At 46.9% G+C, this 21,993-nt stretch overlaps 1 protein-coding gene across 19 annotated transcripts in view; it reads right to left on the bottom strand.

Annotated features, from left to right (window-relative positions):
- The window catches only part of EFCAB6 (EF-hand calcium binding domain 6), a 283,240-nt gene that overhangs the window by 205,504 nt on the left and 55,743 nt on the right, over positions 1-21,993 (bottom strand). For 16 of the 19 annotated variants that reach the window (XR_010155956.1, XR_010155963.1, XR_010155962.1 and 13 more), the window contains 2 exons: positions 20,374-20,440; positions 550-686 (listed from right to left, as the gene is read on the bottom strand). Coding sequence is in view for 10 of the 19 variants with exons in the window: in XM_016939334.4 (XP_016794823.3) it covers positions 550-686; positions 20,374-20,440 (204 nt within the window). In the remaining 9 variants the exon portion in view is untranslated. Of the gene's footprint in view, positions 1-549; positions 687-20,373; positions 20,441-20,695; positions 20,824-21,993 lie in introns of all 19 variants that reach the window. The other 3 variants (XR_010155960.1, XM_054675930.2, XM_016939340.4) reach the window with 2 other exon arrangements.

Consider the following 21,993-nt stretch of genomic DNA (forward strand, 5'->3'; position numbering starts at 1 on the left):
CGCCATGAAGCAGCTAAATGTTCTGCTGTTCGTCATCCTCCTGCCGCACACCCCTCCACCTCAGCAACAACGGTCCTCAAAGGAAAATTAAGTCTCCATTATTGTATCAGGATGCAGAGCCAACGGGGAGCACAGCAACAACACGTGAATCCTGAAATTTGTCATTCTTCTCCTAACCCCAGGCTTTGAGTAAAAATCAACAGTGAACTAGAAATATGTGGGATGGGGGGGCGGGCACAGTGCCAAGTGGGGAAAGAGACAATTGGTGATGGATTACTCCAATAACCTGGATGTGTTCAGAGCTGCGGGCCAGAGGACGGACCCCAAGGGTGCTTAAGGAATGAGAACCATTAGCTCTCATTTTTGAGAATGAATGGGGAGCTTCAGGAACATGAGAGAATGTCCAGTGAGTGCCTCTTTGAGAAATAAGGTGTGTGTGTGGCAGGGGGAGGTGAGAGATGGATGGAGCCAATGAACCCAACAGGTCTCATTCTGAAATTGGTTAAAAGTTCTACTGAGCAATCTCTCACCGTGCCTTCATTTGCTTACTTTTCGTATTCCTTGTCTCTTAACTTCAAACAGAAGGTCTCCAGAACCCTTCTTAGCTCCTGCGGTCGAACCAGTCCAGTCTTGTTAACATCAATGAGCTCAAAGGCTTTCATAACAGTCTTAATGTTTTTGAAAACCTATGTATAAAAAGTGATTTAGGAAAAGTCGAAAGATCTAGTGTTAGAAACCAAATGGTAATAAAAATGTGAAAGTTTTTTTTAATACTTTTTATAAAATAAAATGTTTTCAAAGACTCACAGTGGTAGGCATTGCAAAAATGACACGTCTACGGAAAAAAGAACACTTTGCATTTATTGAATGTTTTCAAGGCAATTTTCTCTGTAAATGGTCTTAGTAATTTAAAAAAAATCTCTTTCTGATGTAAAGCAGTAAGTCTCATACACAATTCATTCCCTTCTAGGGCCATATGAAAAAATCTTTTTTGTTAATTGATACTTAAAAACTACAGTTCTGGCATGGCTGGACTTGTACAATTTTTATTTTTCACAGCCATATGCAAACTATTTTTACTAGGAGCTGGAAAATATGACTGTATATTTCAACCCCTCTAAATTTTTTAAAGATATCACAGGAAAGTTTTGTAGAGACTTCTCCAAATTCAGCAAATGATGTTTATTGGGTGCACAGACACACATGACATTAGGATAGGCCCTGTGGATCTGCAGGGAGCACCCAGGATATTTATTGGGCTCACAGACGCACACAACATTAGGATAGGCCCTGTGGATCTGCAGGGAGCACCCAGTATATTTATTGGGCTCACAGACGCACACAATGTTAGGATAGACCCTGTGGATCCACAGGGAGCACCCAGTTGTGCTCTTGGCCTTAAACTACTCAAAGAAAAGAAGCACAGAGCTGTGTGATGGAAGCCTTTCAACCCCTCTGAAGGAGGTACCATTTCCCCAGTGTTAGATACGGAAACTGACTGCTCCCTGCTCACACTCCACACCTTGTTATTACGAAGGACTGCTGACTCTGCACAATCCAGCCCCACGCTGCAGCCGCCCACCCCCCATCTTTCCAGTTCACTCCCTTGGGCGCCCAAAGCTCACAGCCTTGACCCACTGGGCCCTCCCCTGAGCTCCGGCCTCCCTCCACACTCCTCCATGCCTCTCAGCCTCACTTCCTTCCTAACCCTCCCATCAACACCTTCGCCGCTTGGCATATATGCTTGACTCCCTCCTCCCCTCTGCCCTCTCCTACTCTCTTGGTGAGACCCTAACCTGGGGTAAACCCAACTCACCGCCTCTTCCAAACCTGTCCAAATGGCCTGACGTGGCTGAAGAGAATGGGCACACCTCCCTGGCTCTCCTAACTTGAGACCATTAACTCCAGCAGGACGGGTGCTGCGTGGTAATCCCTCTTTACTGACATGGTCCACCCCATACATCATCACTGTCACACACACATGCACAGATACATGCACACACACCATCACTCACACACACATATATTCATACACACACACCCCTGTGCATATATTCACACACACACACCACTCACACCCATATATTCACAGATACATGCACACACACCATCACTCACACACACATATATTCATACACACACACTCACCTGTGCATATACTCACACATACACCATCACTCACACACATATATTCACACACACACGCAGATATTCACATGCACACACACCATCATTCACACACACATATATTCATACACACACCTGTGCATGTACTCATACACACTCACACCATCACTCACACATATATTCACACACACACATGCACAGATACAGGCATACACACCATCACTCACACACATATTCATACACACACACACCTGTGCATATACTCACACACACTCACACCATTACTCACACACATATATTCTCACACATACATACATGCACATATACTCGCATACACTCACACCATCACTCACATATACATATCACACACATGCATATACTCACACACACCTGCATATACTGGCATACCCACACCATCACTCACACACATATATTCGCACATATATTCACACACACATGCACATACACTCACACACACACCTGCATATACTCACACATTCACACCATCACTCAAATATATTCACAGACACACATACATGCACAGATACATGCACACACACCATCACACACACATATATTCATACACACACCTGTGCATATACTCACACTCACACCATCACTCACACACATATATGCACACATACCTGCATATACTCAAACACACACACGTGCTTATACTCACACATTCACACCATCACTCACACACATATATTCACTCACACACACATGCACATATACACACACACCTGCATATACTCACACACCGTCACTCACACATATATATTCACACACACCTGCATATACTCACACCATCAATCACATACACATATATGCACACACACATGCATGTACTCACACACACATCATCTCTCACACACATACATTCACATACATATGCACATATACTCACATACACCATCACTCACACACACATATATTCACACACACACATGCACATATACTCACACACACCATATCTCACACATATATTCACACACACCTGTGCATATACTCACATGCACACACACTTGTACATATAATCACACACACACCATCACTCACACACATATACACCCATTCTCTTGCATATATATTCACACACACTTGCATATACTGTCATACACACCATCACGCACACTTGCACATATCCCATCCACACAGCCATTCCCACCTTCTCCACTTTCCTAACCTCCAATTTCTCCTTCCACCTCCTGCTTTACTGACAACCTTACCTCTTATTTAACAGAGAAAACAGAAACAACTAAAAGACAGCATTCCCATTCCCCACACCCACTTGCAGCTGGCCTGGCTCCATCCCCACATGAGACAGGTGCCTCCTGTCCTGTTGTAAGGGATCAAGGGATGAACCTCCGTGATCCTACCTATGGCCAGGTGGGGCCACGTGATGCACATGACCCTGACCCTGTCCCCAGGCGAGGAAGTGCTCCTGCCCGTCCTACTCCCTCTCAGGTCACCCCATGAAGATGAGCTGTCTCAGAAGTAGAACCTCCCTCCTTGCCTCACCTCTTCCTCCAGTCACCCATTCCCTTGGACTGAAATCCCCTCAAGATTATCTCCAATGTGTCCCCCTCTCTTAAAACCTCTCCAATCACTTTTGTCCACACTACTGCACAAACACTGTTCTTGTCAGCATGACCAAAGACTTCCACCTTGTCAAACCCAAGGGCCACTTCTCAGTCCTCATCTTGCTGTCCCAGCAGCCGCCTTTGACACAGCTGCTTGGCCCTTCTTCCTTGAGGCACTTTTGCTACTTAGCTTCCAGAGCCAATACTCTCTCTCCTTCTTCTCCAGCCTCCTTGGAGTCTCCTTCTCAGTCTCCCTTGCTAGTTCCTCCTCCTCCTCCCATCTCTAAGCCTGGAGCATTTTAGGACTCAGTCCTCAGCCCTCTCTGCTTCTCTGACCACACTAACTTCTTGGTGGTTCACTCCTGTGGCTTCAATGTCCCACTGATGACTCCCACATGTCTGTCTTGAGCCCTGGACTCTTCTCAGAGCCCAGCTTAGAATATCCAGCTGCCCATTTGATGTCCCCCTTGAGACTCTAACAGACATCTCAGGTTTACCAAACCCAAGCTGCTCTACCCACAGTCTCCCACCCCAATAAATGGTAAATCCATTCTACTGGGTTCCTTTTTGCTCACATCCCATATGCAGTCTATCGGGAGAGCCCATCAGCCCCTCCCTCCAGACCATTTCCACAATGCAATCATGTCTTACCACCCCCACCCCGCTTCTCCCCGCACTCCGGGTTAGTGCAAGCCTCCCGCTTGGTCCTCCAGCCTCCACACTTGACTCCACGAAGCAGCCAAGGAGTTTATGTTTAAATGTGAGTCTGAGCATGCCCTCCGTGGCCAAAACCCCCCAGGGCTCCCATTCCACTCGCTGTGACCCACCAGGCCACACCCGACTGGCTCCTGGCCACCCCCTGGCCGTGTCTCCCTCCACCTGCCCCCCGCCTGCTGCTTTCTGGCCACACCAGACTCCACTGCTCCCCATGACTGCTCAGCCCCTCCCGCCTCAAGGCGCTGGCGCTTGCTGCTCCTTCTGCCTGGAACATTCTTCCCCCGACACTCACTGGCTCACTCCCTGGCTTCATTCAGGTCTTGGCCCAGAAAGGCCCTCCCTAGTCACCGTGCAAATTAGGACTCCTCACCCCCAATCCTCTTATCTTCTCTCCAAACTCCTCTTCAGAGGGCATCACCTCCTTTTGTCTTTATGGTCCGTCTCCCCCTCTGAGAGCAAGGTTTGTTCATGGCCCCAGCTCTAGGACAGCATCTGGCACAGTGTGGACACTCAGTGAGTATCTGTTGGAATGAATGAATCTGTCTCCTCCTCACCTGCCTGGAAAAGAGCCACGATCTGCAGAAGCCTCGTGTTATCTCTGCAAATACCTCCTCAGTCGACTGGCCCATGCATTCAGGACCAATCCTGAGTGCAGTCATGATGACATTCAGTGTCAATGTCATGATGATTACAATAACATGATCTTCGCACAAACACGAACTGAACGGATGTCTGTTATGTGCAGAGCCCCATGCTTAACTCTATACCAGCCTCCTGACTAGAGAACAGCTGACAACCAAAGAACATTGGCTAACATGGCCTCAGTATCCAAAACTGGGAATACTGAGTGCAGCCGAGAGGGAAAGGCACCGGCAGAAGCAAAGCCGGCTCCAGTGCCTCTGTCCTCCACTCCACCGCTCTGTCTAAAAGAGGGAGCCCCAGCCACTGACAGCGCCTGCTCTCACGGCCGGATAAAAATCTCTGCACTTTGTCTGCTGCCAAAGCCAGATTTACCTCCTTTGGTAAAATGGAGGACATGAGCGCGATGCGCTTTTTTAAAACCCCAGAGCAACCCATATGGATCTCCAGCGTGAGCACCGGGAAGCGGCAACCTGGCAGCGAGCTCACACCCACCAGAGCGACGTCTCCAAGGCTCTTATCATTTGTCAGACTGAAGTTTGGCAAGGGCTGAAGAATTGAGCTGCAGATGGTGAGGCTTATCAAAGGCAACAAAGTTAGGGCCGTGGTGTCCAAGACTTGTCCCACACAGGGGAGGAGAGATGAAAAAAGTAAGAAGAAGCAATAAAATGGCTAAGCTAAGGCTCCCGACAATAGTGACTGTGCACACCCTACCCCCTCCTCTCCCAGCCACGGTCTCCGGGCTCTGGGCTTCAGCCATGCTGACCGACTTTGAATTCACAAGTGTACTGGGGCTCTTCTCATCCGCTATGAGCTCCTATTTATAGATGGTCTGACCCCTGCTTTATCTGCCCCTTCTCACTCTGCCTCAGTTATGGGGCCTCTTCCTTCTTCCTTACATGCACCAAGCTTGCTCATGCCTCCCTCCCTGCCTTCGTTCAGGTCTCCATCCCACGCTGCCGCTGAGGCCTTCCTCACTCGCTTATTCGAAAGCGCACCTTCATACTCTGCTGGCCACTTGCTTCATTTTTCTTCTTAGCATTCATCAACACCTGGACCATTTCCCATTTATTTCTGTAGCTGTTTATTGTCTTTCTTCCTCCATTGAAATGTAAATTCCACAAAGCAGGAAGTTGGTTTTGTTTGCTGCCCTATCTTCAGGGCTCAGAATAGTGCCCAGACACAGCGGATGCCCATAAGTATACATGCAGAGTGGATTCGCACGCCGTGTCTGCGGCCCTTCCCTGTCCTGCCACTGTCCACTCTGGGGCAGGATTCGGTATCTTCTCTTCTGGCTTTCCTAATTATCCCTCCATCCAGCCATGGGCAGAACCCTGACTTCCACCCTGCCATCTTGGTTTATTCCTGCCTGCACTTGGTAACTAGCTCCTTCCCCTGGGGGCAGGGGAGACCCGGTCCCTGCTCACCTGTCATTCCATTCCACCCTTCAAATCCCCAGCGCCTGGCGGGAGGAGTACTCAGAGAGCCAAATCCACCAAGAGAGGGAAAAACCGCTGAACCGGTAACAAAAGGGGAAAGGTCCCTGCTTCTTGCAGCCTCCCTCCAAACCAGCATGCTTCTCAGAAAAGAACATCTTGCCCCCTGTATCACCTGACGTCATTACCCATGGAGTCCTAACTCCCTTCATTCCAGGTGTGGCAAACTACTGCCCACCACCTGATTTTGTACACCTGCAAGCTAAGAATGGTTTTTAACACTTTTAAATGGTTGAAAAAGAAATCAAAAGAAGGCTAATATTTCATGACATGCGAAAGTTATGTGAATTTCAAATTTCAGTATCCATAAATAAATTGTATTGGCACACAGCCACGCCCACTCATTTACATATCGTCTAGGGACTGCTTTCCCTTCCAAGGGCTGAGTGGAATAGTTGGGAAGATATTTACTCCTGAGCCCTTTATGGAAAAAGTTCACTGACCCATACTCCACTCCCCCACCCTATACACCATCCTCGCTTACTTACATCTGAGTGGGTGAGGAAGTTTCGGGAGAGTTCTTTGTGCACAAACACGAGGAAAAGCACTGAAGATTTTAAAAGGAAACCAAAGCAACAGCTAACTATGCCTTAAGTTAAAGGCTCAGAGCCAGGAAATGGGCCTGCATGGTCCCAGAGAGTCTGGTCCCAACCCTCTTGCCCGTCTCCTGGCCAGAGACCTGGTCCCAGCCCCACCCTGCGCAGCCCCCGCTGAGCCTGGCGCGGATTCCAGCCTGACTCCCTGAGCCCTGCTCAGGGCCGTATGCTAGCCCTGTGCATGAGCAGGTGCTGCCCTCCCGGCACCCCCACTGCACCCCGGCCACCACCGCAGCACTGCAGAGCCTGGGAGCAGGATAGTCTCAGACCCTCTAGGTGTCCTTAGAGCCAGGTAGCTGCTCGGACCTCGGCATGATGGCTGAAGCAAGTTATCTAGGGGAGGACCATGAGACCAAACCCACTGGGCTCTTCTGCCTGGAGAGCAAGGCTGGGGAAGGCAAGACAGAAAACTCTGAAGTTCCAAAGTGCGGCTGCATAAGCCAAGCCCGTTACCTAACATTTAAAGCAAGGAAATGAAGCTCCATGTCACATAGGAGTGAAGTAAAAGAAGGAAGTGATCACTAAAAATAAAAATAACAAATTTTTGTAAAAAGTAATAGCAAGACAAAATATTCAATTAAAAAGATTTAGGTGAACTGATGAAGGGCAGAATTATAAATGTTACTAGAAGAAGCAGAGACTGTCTGACCTTTAAGATGAAAGCCGGAGAGTGGGGAAAATGAACCCTCTCCCAGGCAGGGTGGTTTGCCCACTGAAAGGCACATAACTGCTCTGGGCTAGAGCGACCCCCACTGGACAATCCCAGTGTATCAAATCGCCTCTTTGCCTCCTTCCTCTCCACAAGGGACCTGAAGGGCAGAATGATGTAGTGACTAGTCACAGGTGCTGAAATGAGGCTTCAAATCCCAGCTCTGCACCTGTTATTCAGGTAACCTGGGGAAAGCAGCCTGATTCCTCTAACTTCAGCTTCCTTGCCTGTGAAATGAGAATGAATAAGGATATAGGTGTGTGGTGTGTGCTTAAGATGAAAGGAGCTCATGTGTGCAGGTGCTTCACACACGGAACACGTTCAATAAATGGTGGTGAAATGAGAATTGCTGACTGGGATCAAAGGCTAAGAATAGAGATCCAAATAACCACACACCCATGTTCAGGGAATATTAAGCGGCTGAACCGGCATTACTCTCCCCAACCCCAGTCCCTCCTTCACCCCTCACCCTCCACAGCACCATTGCCCAGACTAAGAAAACAGAAGCCTAGAGATGGAGGAAGGTCTTGAATAGGCATGAGTCCAGAGCCAAGACTAGGGCCTGGATCAATGAATAACTGTTAAGTGGATGGATGGATGGGTGGGTGAGTGGATGGATGGGTGGGTGAGTGGATGGATGCATGGGTGGGTGGGTGGATGAATGGATGGATGATGAACGAATGGGACAGATGGGTGAACGGATGGGTGGGTGGATGATGGATAGATAGGTAAATGGATGAATGAATGGATGAAGGGATGAATGATGAATGAATGAATGAATGGGTTATGGATGCATGGATGGATGAATGATGAATGAATGAATGAATGAATGGATGGGTTATGGATGGATGGATGGGTAGATGGATGGATGGATGATGGATAGATGGGTAGATGGATGAATGGATGGATGATGAATGAATGGATGGAAGGGCTATGGACAGATGGATGTGGGGATGGATGATGAAGGATGGATGGGTGGATGGATGAGTGGGTGGGTAGGTGGGGAGATTGCAAGCCAAGACAATCCTTGTAGAGACAGGACAGGAACCTGCAAAAAGGGTAGACAAGCATCTCATTTCCCAGTGGATTCAGTGATCTGCTCTGCACCTACCTGGGAAGAGGAACTGAGACTCGGACAGACACAGCAGAGCAAGGCAGAAGCAGCAGATGAAAGCAGCCTGAACACCTATTTTGGTATGGACGGGACTTGTGAATTTTCCATGGGTTAAGAGGACACCACGACAGGTAGAAATCTTGAGCTGTCCTGCTCCCAAGGGACTGCTCATCAGGGAAGGGGACCCAAGCAGCCAAAGGAAGTGAGCTGGACCACCAGGAGTGGCAGCTGAGGGGGTCCAGAGGGGGCTAAGTCAGGGCTGATCTTCCTCAACAGGAAACCATGAAGTTCAGAGGCCCCCAAAGCACTGTCCTAATTACTCCCCATGGACCCTATAGGAGAGCTTCCCAGAGAGGACCCAGATAAGGGAGAGAGAGACATGCTCTCCTTCCCCAGCCCTCATCACAGACCCCATGATCTGGGGGAGAGAGGAAGCAGAAAGAAGGAGGGAGGTACAGCCAGTGAGCAGGCCCTACCCACTCCAGGGCCCTCGGGCTGGGAGGAGCTGAGAAGGGCGTGCTGAACCAGCCCCACACTTGAGGTTTAAACTGAACTCGCCTGCACTGGACCTGTTTAGACCTAAATGTGACCAGAGAGCCACCAGATCTGCTGAAGATATTCCTATGGGACAAGAGAGGGAGATTCAGCAGCTCCTGTTGGAGAAAACTGAGAGCTAAGAAATCAAACTGCTTCATATTTGTACCCCACTGAGTTCAGATGGTTCCATAAACTGCTAACCATGGATGCTATTATTACTCCAGAGTTCTTTGTTTAAAATTCTTTTTATAGCACTTTGAGCTCCAGGAAGGAAAACTGTGAACTCAAATAAATCTGACCACCCAGGCTTTAAAGAAGATGAGAAAAGGCTGAATGTTTCCCCTCTGAAGCCCAGAATTCCCACTCCGCCTGGAAAACAATCCCTCTGGAGGCCTGGCACTAACGTGGCCCTTCCCGGAGGCAGGCCAAGCTTCTTCATGCCACAGCATAACCTGCAGACGAACTTAAACCTTCTACAATTTCATTCTTATTGGCTTCCGTGTAGCTGTTTTCTGTGCAGCTCCTCACCCGGAGCCACTTTTTCTCGCCTGGCTTCTAAGAGAAGGGGGTCAGGAACCGCATCCCACCCGCCTGCCTGTAGACTGAGACTGAGTCCCAAGGGGAGGGGGCTTCGGGCACCCCCACGTCTTGGCTCAGCAGCAAGCGGAAGAGTTCAGCACCCACGGCTGTCAGTCTGGCACCTTTCTGTCTCCACCACTAAATTCATTTTAAATTTAAGAAGTACAGATTTGAAATGAAACCATGAAAAAGGATTTCTCTTACAATAAACACATCAGTGCTCATTTTCCTTATTATTCTACTTTTGGCTATTTTGTATAAAATCTTTAATTAAAGTTTTTCTTTGAAATTGTCATTATCAACCCAGAAGAAAGGAAGGGGGAAAAAAGAACAACACAGCTGTGCAGATATGAAGCACTATTCAGGACTAAATGAACTGGAACGAAATAAGTAGCTTGACTGTTATGTTCTTAGTTTTGGCTCTGTATTCTCAATAGCACAGTCTAACTTGTCACTTTATATCGATTCCATCTGTTTACACTCTGCAGAGTATTGGCTTCCTACCGTGAACATTTCCTATTTACCAGCTGGTAGAGATGCGCCAAACCAGATAGGAAAAAATTAGACTACATTCAGAACCTCATAAGCACAAACTTCCAATCCGGGGACAAGCGGGAAGTGGGGGCCGGGCATCGCTCACCTTTCACAAAAGCCTCGCCTCCCTGCCTCTGGGCTGATGCTCTCATTGCTCTGGCAGTTGCCCTCGCAGGCCAAGGACTACAAATTTCTTTACTGACCATAGGCATACCCTGCCTTTACCAAAAATCGAAAAAGCTTACTGAAAAAGATATCCAAATAAGATCCACAAAAATGGAGAAAAGAAAGCTGACCCCGAAAAAATGAGCTAAAGAAACCTAAAAGTCATAGTTGACACAATGAAGCAAAACTCTGGTTCGGGGTCTCCTTGCAGCAAAGATGAAGAGGGAAACTCGTGCTTATATAAAGTCCACAGGCCATGTAAACCTTCCCCCACATTGAATTTTTCATTTTTAAAATGCTTACCTGTAACGTATAGCTTATAGACTTCTTTTAAGAAACTCTAGCTACCCATTGAGCTTACGATACAGCTATGAAAAGGTGCCCCGTCTATAAGCTGAGGGACTTACAAGGGTGCCAGGCTGGGTGTGGTGGCTCATGCCTGTAATCCCAGCACTGTGGGAGGCTGAGGCAAGAGGACTGCTTGAGGCTAGGAGTTCAAGACTAGCCTGGGCAATATAGTAAGACCCCATCTCTACAAAAAATTAGAAATTAAAATTTTAAAAAGGGCTGCTGATCTATAAGAAATCTTTCCTTTCTTACCTTTCTTTCTTACCCAGCCCACACTCATAGGATGGGTACTCCACCTCAGCTGCCACGGGCCAAGAATCTTGGGGCCCCTAAGAGCCCTGGCCTCAGCTCACTCACAGGACAGAGCTGCACACCAGCAGGGGCAAGCCTGGAAGATCAGAAGCCACTATGCTGACCCAGCATCCTGCTGCTTATCTGGACCTCATGCAAGAGGATGCTGCTTTGAGAAAGACAAACCGAAGAAGACTGTTCAGGTTACGTGAAAAGTTTCCCAGGCTGGGCCAATGCTGGGTACTGCCAAGTGGCAGTAGCACTTTGCCAAGAGCCTAGCCAGCCACAGACCACCTCACCTAAGAAATAGACCAGAATCACATTTTAGAGTAGAAAAAGACTTTGTCTGTCGTCTCCCCCAGCATTTCCCAAAATGGTGTTCCTCCAAACACAAGTTCTTCTGGATCTAGAGCTAAACAAACACATGCACGGAAAGGCTGGCTGCAGCAACATTCAATAGATTTCTATACAGCAGCCTCCTCTGAGACTTCACTATGCTAACGTACATTGTGAATCCTCAAGGACTAGGGGAACAGCACTGGAGAAGCTGGGGCCGGCTCCGGGGGACCAAATCTGCAGGACCTAGTGGTTAACTGTATGTAGAGGGTGAGGGAAAGGAAAGTCGAAGTGGCGCCCAGTTTCTGCCTTGGTGACCTGAGTGGATAAGATCAACAATGTAGAATATGTTGCAGGTTTGGGGAGGAAGACTGTTAGCTCACTCAGTGCACACTCAGCTGGGAGTGCCTACGTCCTCCCCGTTCACCCCCGTAGACATCTTTCCTCCTGGCAAATTGATCCAGTTGGTGGGAGAACACCCACCCTGTGCCCTCCTGCCTGACTTCTTCTGTTCATTCATGAATTCCTAGACATAATGAGCCCCTGCTATGTACACACCATCTGAAGTCTTACCCTTCCTCTAAGGCCTGGTTCAAACCAATCACCCTCCCTGGGTACCTCCCCAGTAGCCAATAGGGGTGACTTTCTCTTACAAAGTCTTAGAGAGTTTACTGTCCACATCTCTCAGCTGTCAGTATGAGCAACTTGTATCACTTTATTCCCTAACTCCTCCTGATCTAGGTGATATACCGCCCAATAAACACATTTTTAAACCATCATAATGTGTTGCTTACGCTTGTGTCCCCAAGGTGATTTTAAGTTTCTGGAGGACAAGAATCAGGCCTTAGTCTTCTTTGTATCCCCAATAACCACATGGTGTCCCCACAACACCAGTAGGTGCTCAACAAATGCAGACGATGATGGTAAGAGGGTGACCGATGACTTCCAAGCCTGGTAACAGGTACGCCTGACTCCAGTTGCTTTCCCAGCAAATGCACCCATGATGCTGCTGACAGCACTCTCCTAAATACATCATAACCCCCTTATCAGAAACCTTCAGTCATCCTCCTCCTGACCCATGCCGAAGGGTTAAAACCTGGCCTTCAAATGCATCTTTTCCGCCAGTCTACCTTTCAAAACTGATCTGTCCCAACTTGCCTTGAGAAACATAACTCTACAGAATAGCCGCAGGGCTTGTCTCCTTGCGGTGCTCTGGCCACAACCCGGCTTCCCTCTCCTCATGTCCTTTTCTTATGCCAGGTTGCAATTCTGAAAACTACCCCACATCTCTTCCCCTATCCCATCCTCAATGTGCATTGCAAGTCTATCTATGGTCCAAACTCAAGCTCCAATATCACCTTCCTCATCCAATTGTTCCTGGCTATTCCAAGGAATATGAACTTTTCTACAAAACTTTCTTTATTCATACAATAATTATTTACTGAGTGTATATCCGGCTCTAGGAACTGTTCAAGGCACTGAAGTTACCGCAGTGGACAGGACAGAAAAGGTGCCTGCTCCCACAGAACACAGATCCCAGTCACAAACAAGCAAACAAACAACATTTCAGAATGTTCTACGTGTTACGGAAAATGTACAGTTTTAGGGTAGTCAAAAGACATCTCACTAGAGAGCTCTCTCGGGCAGAGCTCTGAAAGCTGGGGCATTTAACTGAAGTGTACTCGATGCACAAGCAAAAGACATGGGTATGTTCACCAGAGAAGTCTGACAGGCTCTGGCTTATGTTTTGAACGGATAACTCTGGCTGTCTTGTGGAATGCAGATTGTAAGGGGCAAGAGAGGCAACGGGAAACCCAGCTAAGGAGTCACTGACAAAGCACGGGCCAGCAACGATGGTGGCTTAGGTGTAATGATGGCAGTAGGGATGGATCAGAAGTGTCCGGGTTTGGGATCTAGTTCAGGATACAGTAGACATAACTTGCTGACGGCCTACATATGGGAGGGGCACTGGTAAGGGAGAGGTAATCAAGACTGGTCCTTGGTTTCTGCTTGAATGAATGATGAGTGGTAGAACCATTTACTGACCTGGGAGGAAGGATTCTTGGGGTGGGGCAGGAGGACAGTCACGAGTTACGTTTTTGTCTGTGGACACTGGTGAGTCTGGGGCCTCAGAAGGAGATATAAACGTGGGCACCCTCAGCATATAGCCCTCTATTCTTCCCCTAGTAGCTTTCAATCCTAGAGCAGCAGTCCCTAACCTTCTTGGTACCGGGGACCAGTTTTGTGGAAGACAATTTTTCCATGGGCCAGGGGGGAGGGGGTATGGTTTCGGGATGAAACTGTTCCACCTCAGACCATCAGACACTAGTTAGATGGTTCTCATAAGGAGCGTGCAACGTAGATCCTCGCATGCGCAGTTCACAATAGGGTTCGTGCTCCTATGAGAAGCTAATGCCGCTGCTGATCTGACAGGAGGCGGAGCTCAGGCGGTGATGCTCATTTGCCCACCGCTCACCTCCTGCTGTGCATTCTGGTTCCCGACAGGCCACCAACCAGTACAGGTCTGCAGCCTGGGGGATGGGGACTGCTGCCCTAGATGATCGCATGCCATCCTTTAACTTCCCACGTAAGAACTCGCATGCTTTCTGTCCTCTAAATACAAACTCCTAATTTTGTTGAGTAACTTCTATGTGTCCAGCACTACGGTGAGTTCATTTTATATTTATTCTCACACAGAATCCCAACAACACTGAGAAAACCTTGCAATATTGTTCACCCAGTTCACAGATGGGGAAAGTCTCGAAAGAGGCAAGACTAGCTTGCTCAGGATCACTCAGAGAGTCTGTGTTGGTGTTCAAATGCATGCTTGGGCTTGCTAAGGCCAGAGCTCCAGACTGTACCCCCACACCATGCTGCTTTAAACATTTACCCCTACAATCTTGCGTTTGCACTATTAATTTGTCACACACAGGAAGATTAAAAAAAAAAAAACCTTAGTCTGAAATAATTGCAAATTCTGATATTGCAGAATCTTTGCTGTAGTTCCTTCATGAAAGCTTTAGTAAATTAATGATACAGCAACCAAAAATAGGTCCTGGGGTAGAAGTATTCTCAATATAATTTTTTAATAAAATGCCAACAGATTATTTTGTGGTGTGAGATTCTCTAGATCAAAATATAAGTGCTACTCTTCATTTAGATGCACGGAGACACAAGAATAAAAGCTGTGACATTATTAATCACTATATTCAGTTATGATTGATAGGCTTTTCTGTGGGGAGGAAACAGTGCCTCAGATACAATCTGTCCCAACAGCTCTACGATATGCTAATATTTTCTTCAGATGAAAGAGGAGATGTGTTCAAATACCTGCTACAATAGGCAATTAATACCAAGTGCAGCAAAGTAGAGCTGATGAAAGTAGGATTAGGGGAATATTAGGAATTAACCAAGAGCTTGCTTGTTTTAGTAAATGGCCTCATTTTGAGCTTGACACAGCCTTTTTGTTAGGCAAACAGACTGCATTCCTGTCTATTCATTCATGCTAATGTAGTGTTATAAAATTAAGGTGTGTTTATGAAATGGTGGTGATTCTAACAACTGATTCTTTATCCCTTGAATATTAAATTTTTAAATGTCTTTTTAAAGAAAATTCACCTCTTTAAGAGAATGAATCTACCCACCACTTTTGTCTCTTCTTCATGAGGATATTACAGAGCAAGCCAGCAGCTCAGCAATTATATTTACTAATTACTTCTGAAATGACTTATCTCCACACGCCTCCAAGGCACCAGGGTAATCCAATAAAAACCTGTGTCAGATCACTCAGTGTCCAACAGACACGCTTGTCACAGCCGACTGGGTAGACCAGATGTTCTGGCATCATGGTGCCCGAACCTTCAAGCATTTTTTTCTTCTGAGAGCTCCCTGACTTGGGTAGTGACACGGTACAAGAGCAAACAGCCTGGGGCTTAGGATGCTTTGTTTTTCTTTATGTGCTTCTTTAACTGAATATACATTCTTTAATTCTAGTCTTCAGTGAAGAACGTATTTTTTTTGTGAGGGGGAGAGTCACGACCTTCTGAACATACACTGTATTCCTATACAGGTCAGAATAGCTTTCTGTTTCTCAGTACTTCCCTCAACAGGGCTTACAATGAGCCCTCACCTCACCTTAGGTGGTAAGATGGGATTTTCTTCCTGTCTTAGCCACTCCTATCTTCACCTCTTGTCGGGAGTTGACAAATGATAGATGGAGTAAAAAACCTGACACTTCGTTAGCCTGGCAACACACTGCATCTTTGTTCAAGTTCTTTCTCTCCTGGCAGTCCTCGCCTGAAGAATGTGAGGAAGCTGTCTGAGGTCTCGGGCGCTGCCACCACTCCAGGATGGAGCTGGGACCCCACAGGCAGACAGGGTGCATGAAAGACTGACGAGGTGGAGGGAGTGTGAAAGGCAGGACACCAGAGAGAAAAGGGAAGAAAACTCCCAAATGCCCACTTGAAGTAGATGCTCCATGGACAGAAAGGCAACTCTGTGGTTGGAACACAAAGCTCCACTGACTTGTGCGGTGATGATGAACAGAAAGACTTCTCTCTGTGATGGACTGGGTCTAACTACAGGTGTAAAAAGTTGTCACATTTGCTGAATGCAAAGTAAGCATCAACATATGCCTGCTTAACCTCTTTTCTCTCGGCTTCCTTCCATATCAATATGGGATAACAACGGCACCTGCCTCATGGGGTTCACCTGGGAATTAAATGCCTTAATGCGATAAAGCACTTAGAACAGCTCCTAGTACGTGCTCGGTGCTAGCTATTATTACTAGAGTTGGCAAAATCTGAAAAATTACATTAATGTCCAAAAGATTAAGGCCCCACCAGCCAAGAGGGGTCCCTTATGTAGGTAGCTGAAGCAGATGGATTGGTTGCCTTCCCAAATCCATTCACCTCTAACCACTTCTCCTTTCCATTTTTTTTTTTTTTTTTTTTTTTTTTTTTGAGATAGAGTCTCCCTCTGTTGCCCAGGCTGGAGTACAGTGGCACTATCTCGGCTTACTGCAACCTCTGCCTCCTGGATCCAAGTGATTCTCCTGTCTCAGCCTCCTGAGCAGCTGGAACTACTGGTGTGCGCCACCATGCCCAGTTAATTTTTGTATTTTTAGTAGAGACAAGGTTTCACCAAGGTTTAAGACCAGGCTGGTCTTAAACTCCTGACCTCAGGTGATTCGCCTGCCTCGGCCTCCCAAAGTGCTGGGATTACAGGCGTGAGCCACCATGCCCGGCTGCCCACTTCTCCTTTCTAACAAAACCCTCTATTTTCCATTTTGTTCAGACATCCGCCCTTCTTGGGTGGCCATGTGCTTCATAGGAGGGAGCCCAGTGGCCACACCAGGTGGTGATTGAGGTTGGTCCTGGCTGCTGGCGGGAACCAATTTCCTTGCCCGTGATTGCTTTAGGTGTGGGGCATAATTCCAGGCTGTGGGACACAGGGAGGGACTTTCTCTTGTTTTTAGAGTCATATTGGGAAAAAAGGGCCCACTGAAAAAAATTTGACATCAAAGTATCTGCCTGGAGTGCTGGCAACCTCCTGGTAACCAGAAAGAGAGGTAGGTGGGTTAGTCAGTCCTAGCCTCCATGCCCTCCTGACTTCTTGGGTGAGATAAGAAGCTCCTTATTTTCTAAGATAGTTAACTTGGAGTCTTCGGTTTCTCATAAGCGAAAAAAACCAAACATCTCTGTGTCCAAGGGGTTGCCAGCTGGTGGCAGATAAAGACGGCCACAGCAAGGGTTTTAGTGGTGTTCAGCAAGGAGAACCAGCTTCACTCATCAGTAGGGGAAGGGACTCACATTTACTGACTATCTACTGTATGCAGGGGCTTTGCTTACATTCATTCTTGTCAGTACCCTGAAAGGTACTTTAGAGTTGTCTCCACTTTAGAGATGAGGAAACTCAGAACAAATGAGAAACCATCCATGGCACCCCACCGCCCCCAGCAGCAGAGGCAGGGTTTCAGCCCAGGTGTACCTGATTCTCCATAAATCCCTCTGGCTCCTAGGACACTATGGAGACAAAGAAGCTGAAGACCAGCAAACTCAACAGCCAGTCCAGGAGATGCTCAGGCAAAGGCACAGAAGAGCCACATGAAAGCAGAGGGTCATGGTTGTGGCCAAAACGAAAAGCAAGGGCCAGGAGAGTGATAGCAAGTGAGGAATGCGCCAGGACTTAGCGTGGCTGTTGAGTGGAACCTGAGTGCAGATTAAACCAGAGCCAGGACCAGGTGGATCCCGAAGAGGACACGCTGAGAACCACCCTGGGCTTACAGAGACTCCTCCTCAAAACAGAGGGCGCCTCTTCCCATGAAGCCATGGGACACAGTCACCAAAGATGGAGAGACGAGACCCAGAGGTCATCCAATCTGGCCTTCTCCCTTGACTTATAGAGACAATGAGGCTCAGAGAGCCCAAGGGTTCGACTGGATAAGAGCATGAACATGAGCGTCGGTTGGAGGGTCTGAGGGCCTGTGAAGAAGAGAGAGGCTGACAAATCAGCCATCAGACCAAGCTCATTGCAGAAGAAAACAACTAGGAAATAGGAGTGCTGGGGTTCAGCTGGTTTGGGGTTCCCACTGCTAATTATTTGCTGGTGTAGGAAGGCTGGTCCAAACATGCATGAGCAGAGTCTGGCTCCAAAAATTCGGAGACATCTGCATGCATTCTTGGCTCCAGTAAGCCACGTGGGCTCATATTTAAAATAAAATAATTAGCATTCTTTCATTCCCAAACTGTAACCATCACCCAGCAATGACATGTGTATGAAGACAGGCTTACTTAGATCATTCCTAAGTCTTTTTCTCAGTCTCCAACATTAGTGTGTGACCGTTAGAAGGGTCAGAGTCTTCATTAGAAGCATGCTACTGCACACAGCACACAGTTGAGGGGTGTACTGATTTGTTCTCTTTATTTGGAGGTGGAGAGGCTGGAAAGGAATGAGATTCATTTGTGTTCCTACCTGTACTTCAAAGGAAGCTGTAGGGATAAGCATAATAGTAACAGCTGGCATTTATTAAGTGTTCCAGGTGCTTTATTCTGGATATTTTTAAGCCACACAGCAGCACGTCAAGGTGGTGGCTGTTATCCCCACTGACAGGTGAAAAAACCTAATGATGAGGGCTTGCCTGAGACCACGTGGTTGGTAAATGGCAGAGCCCCAGGATGGAAACCCAGGTCTGCCCGGGTCCCGGGGTCAGTCTCCTCCAACCTCCCCTGCCTGCCCAGGGTTGGGGTCACAGGTAGAATTTGGGCTACAGTCTGTGCTGGCTGGAACACACGGCAGAAAAAACCCTCCAGTGCTCTGGTACTAAGCATTACCTTTTCCCTTCACCTGTTTGTTCTCATAGGCAATTGAATGAAAACTGCCTGGGTTTCAACTCTTAGCAGGGGGTTCCACGGGGAGGAGGATGGGATAAAAAATTAACTGAAAGGATGGACAGCAATGGAGTTCCATTTCAGATTTGCTCACCACAGCCTTATTTTGGGCCATTTACAATCCTGGCCTTTGTCTGCATCTCCACACTCAAGGTCATGTTGCATTACTGGTCCTTAACAATGTTTCTGCTGCTGTGATAATTGTCATAAACAATGGACTTTTCCAGAAGCATATCATGATGAACACAGTTTAAAGAGTAAGAAGACATATACCCCTAAGTAATATCAATTGCACGACAAAATTCTTGCAGAATAACAAATGGGTCACAGCAAAAGCAGCAGACAATTATACCTGGGTTCCGAATAATATCAACTATAGTGAAACAGGTTTTTAGAAACACATAATGCTAAGAAATTATCATATTGAGATGAATTTTCTGGTGTTAATGGTATCAGCTAGGGAAATTGAGACAAACATTTTGTGGATCTCTGGCTATTTTTGAGTATGAAATATATGAGTCTCAGAAGAGTTCAAAAAAGAAAGAAAATTTGTCACATTTCAAACCAACATATTGAATCAAATAAATTAAACCATGATTCTCAAACTGCTCATGTAACTGACAGGCCCAAATGCATTTTAAAAAGGAGTCTGATTCCAACCCTTGAATGACATTATCATCTCCTCCCCGCCTTAGCTGTGTGCTGTGAGATCTAACCACAATCAGCAAATAGGAACGATGCTATATGCTCTTTTTCTAAACACATAGTAGCTTTCATGGCTAAATTACTCAATACTTAAGTATATATCACTTTGAGTTTGACTGGTTATTTTTACTATGCAGCTCTTGATTGGCATTGACTGCTGCAAAGCAGTCGTTTTCCCTTTCTAAAGAAAAACCTGCTCAGTCTTAGACAAAGACAGAAAAGGCAGCCCTACTAATAATGATCTAAAGTTAATACAAAAGTAATTAATATTCCAGGACTTCTGCTGGTGTCACTCATCAAAAGAGATGCCATCCAAGACAGTCAAAGTAGTCGGAATACAAGCTTTCGCACTGGCTTGTTATCAGAAGATCTATTTAGTCAGACAACGTTGACGTGAGAACTCGGATGACAAGGTGTGGCTCATTTTCTATCATCTACCTCCACTAACAATTACTGCTGACAATGGGTGGGGTGGGGGGAAATCATTTCTTTAAAATCTCTATTACCTTTTCTCCCACTTGGATTTCAAGTTCTCTTAATGTGCGGCAGCAATTCATTTCATTCCCATCTCCCCTTAGAAATAAAAAAATATATATTTATTAAAACATTTTAACCAAATAAATGTTTACATAGGATATGCAGAGATCAAAATTACAAGGATTTCCAAATAATCTATTTCAAAATGCAAGGTATTTCTTACAAGCTACTGTCTGCAGGAGCATGAAACTGGGCAAATTACTTTGTTTCCCCTGGCCTGTTTTCTCATCCATAAAATGAAATATAGTAGCATTTACTCCTCCTAAGGTAATGTGCAAATTAAATACTTACAGCTGACACTTAATGAGGACTTTCTGTGTCCCAAGCCTTCACAAGCCTCGTCCCATTTAAGCCTCTCAACAGCTCTATGGATTTGGGACCATTATCATCCCTGCTTTACCGAGGAGACTGACGGGGATCTTAATAGATGAGGAAAATGAAGGTCACATGTGAGGAAGTGGAGGCGCCAGCATCAGACCCAGGTGCTCTGGGTTCAGATCCAGCTCCTAACCTCTCTGCTGCAGCTGCAGCACTTTGACCTGACCACTGTCGGGCTCTACGTCCCCTTAATGGCTCACTTTCAGCTGCTCAGTGAAGGGCTTCGTGGTCAATGCATCTATACCGTCCCTGGGTTCCATCTGCTTGTCCCTATTCACTGGTTTTTATTTTGCATTATCTGTGTATCTACAAACCACTGCAGAGCCCCTCCTTGGGACAAACTGGTAGGGTGAGGGTGGGAGGAGAACACGAGGAGGCAGAGCTGGTGCCCCTCCACTTTACAATGTCTGTCCATGCCTCCTACCTGCCAGGTCTAGGGCCGTGGTGCTAAGGAAGACACTGCCTGTACTGGTGACAGTGACGAATGGGAAATAAGCAAACAAGTAATGTGAGTTGAAATAATAAAAGGTGCCATGAAGAAAATAAAGATGGGCAGGGAGATAAATTGGAGATGGGGAAAGATGGGATGACTCTTTGGATGGAGTGGGTAGCAGAAGGTCTCTCTGGCCAAGTGTCTTTTGGATAGAGGCCCACAAGGTGAAGGGCCATGAAGCCTTCCAGGCAAAGCAAAGGGAACAGGCAGCTGGTATGAAGCCCTTGGCTGGCAGGAGCTCAGCAGACCCCAGGGTCAGCAGGAAGGAGGCCAGGGAGACCAGAGCTGGATGGGCAATGAGAAGGTGTGCAGGCTATGTTCAGATGGAGGCAGATGCCAGGCTCGTGAGTCTGTGGGCCATGATAAGGAGTCGACTTCAAAGGGTAAGGGGAAGACACTGGAGTGCTCAGCAGAGATTGAATTCCTTACATAGGAGGAAACTGAGTCTCAGAGGGGTTCTGTTCCCAAGTTAAAGATAGGACCTGATCAGGAATTCAAATCTATAATGCTACGTTAAATGTAATCTCTTAAATACTGTTTCAATAATATATTCAATAGATACAAAACGCTATTTGTAAAATGTTTAGGAATTAAAGAATAAGCCAAGCATGGTGGCTCACGCCTGTAATCCCAGCAGTTTGGGAGACTGAGGCGGGAGGATCACCTGAGGTCGGGAGTTGGAGGCCAGCCTTACCAACATGGAGAAACCCCATCTCTA

This window comes from Pan troglodytes, chromosome 23, assembly GCF_028858775.2.
Source record: "Pan troglodytes isolate AG18354 chromosome 23, NHGRI_mPanTro3-v2.0_pri, whole genome shotgun sequence".
NCBI lineage: Eukaryota > Metazoa > Chordata > Mammalia > Primates > Hominidae > Pan > Pan troglodytes.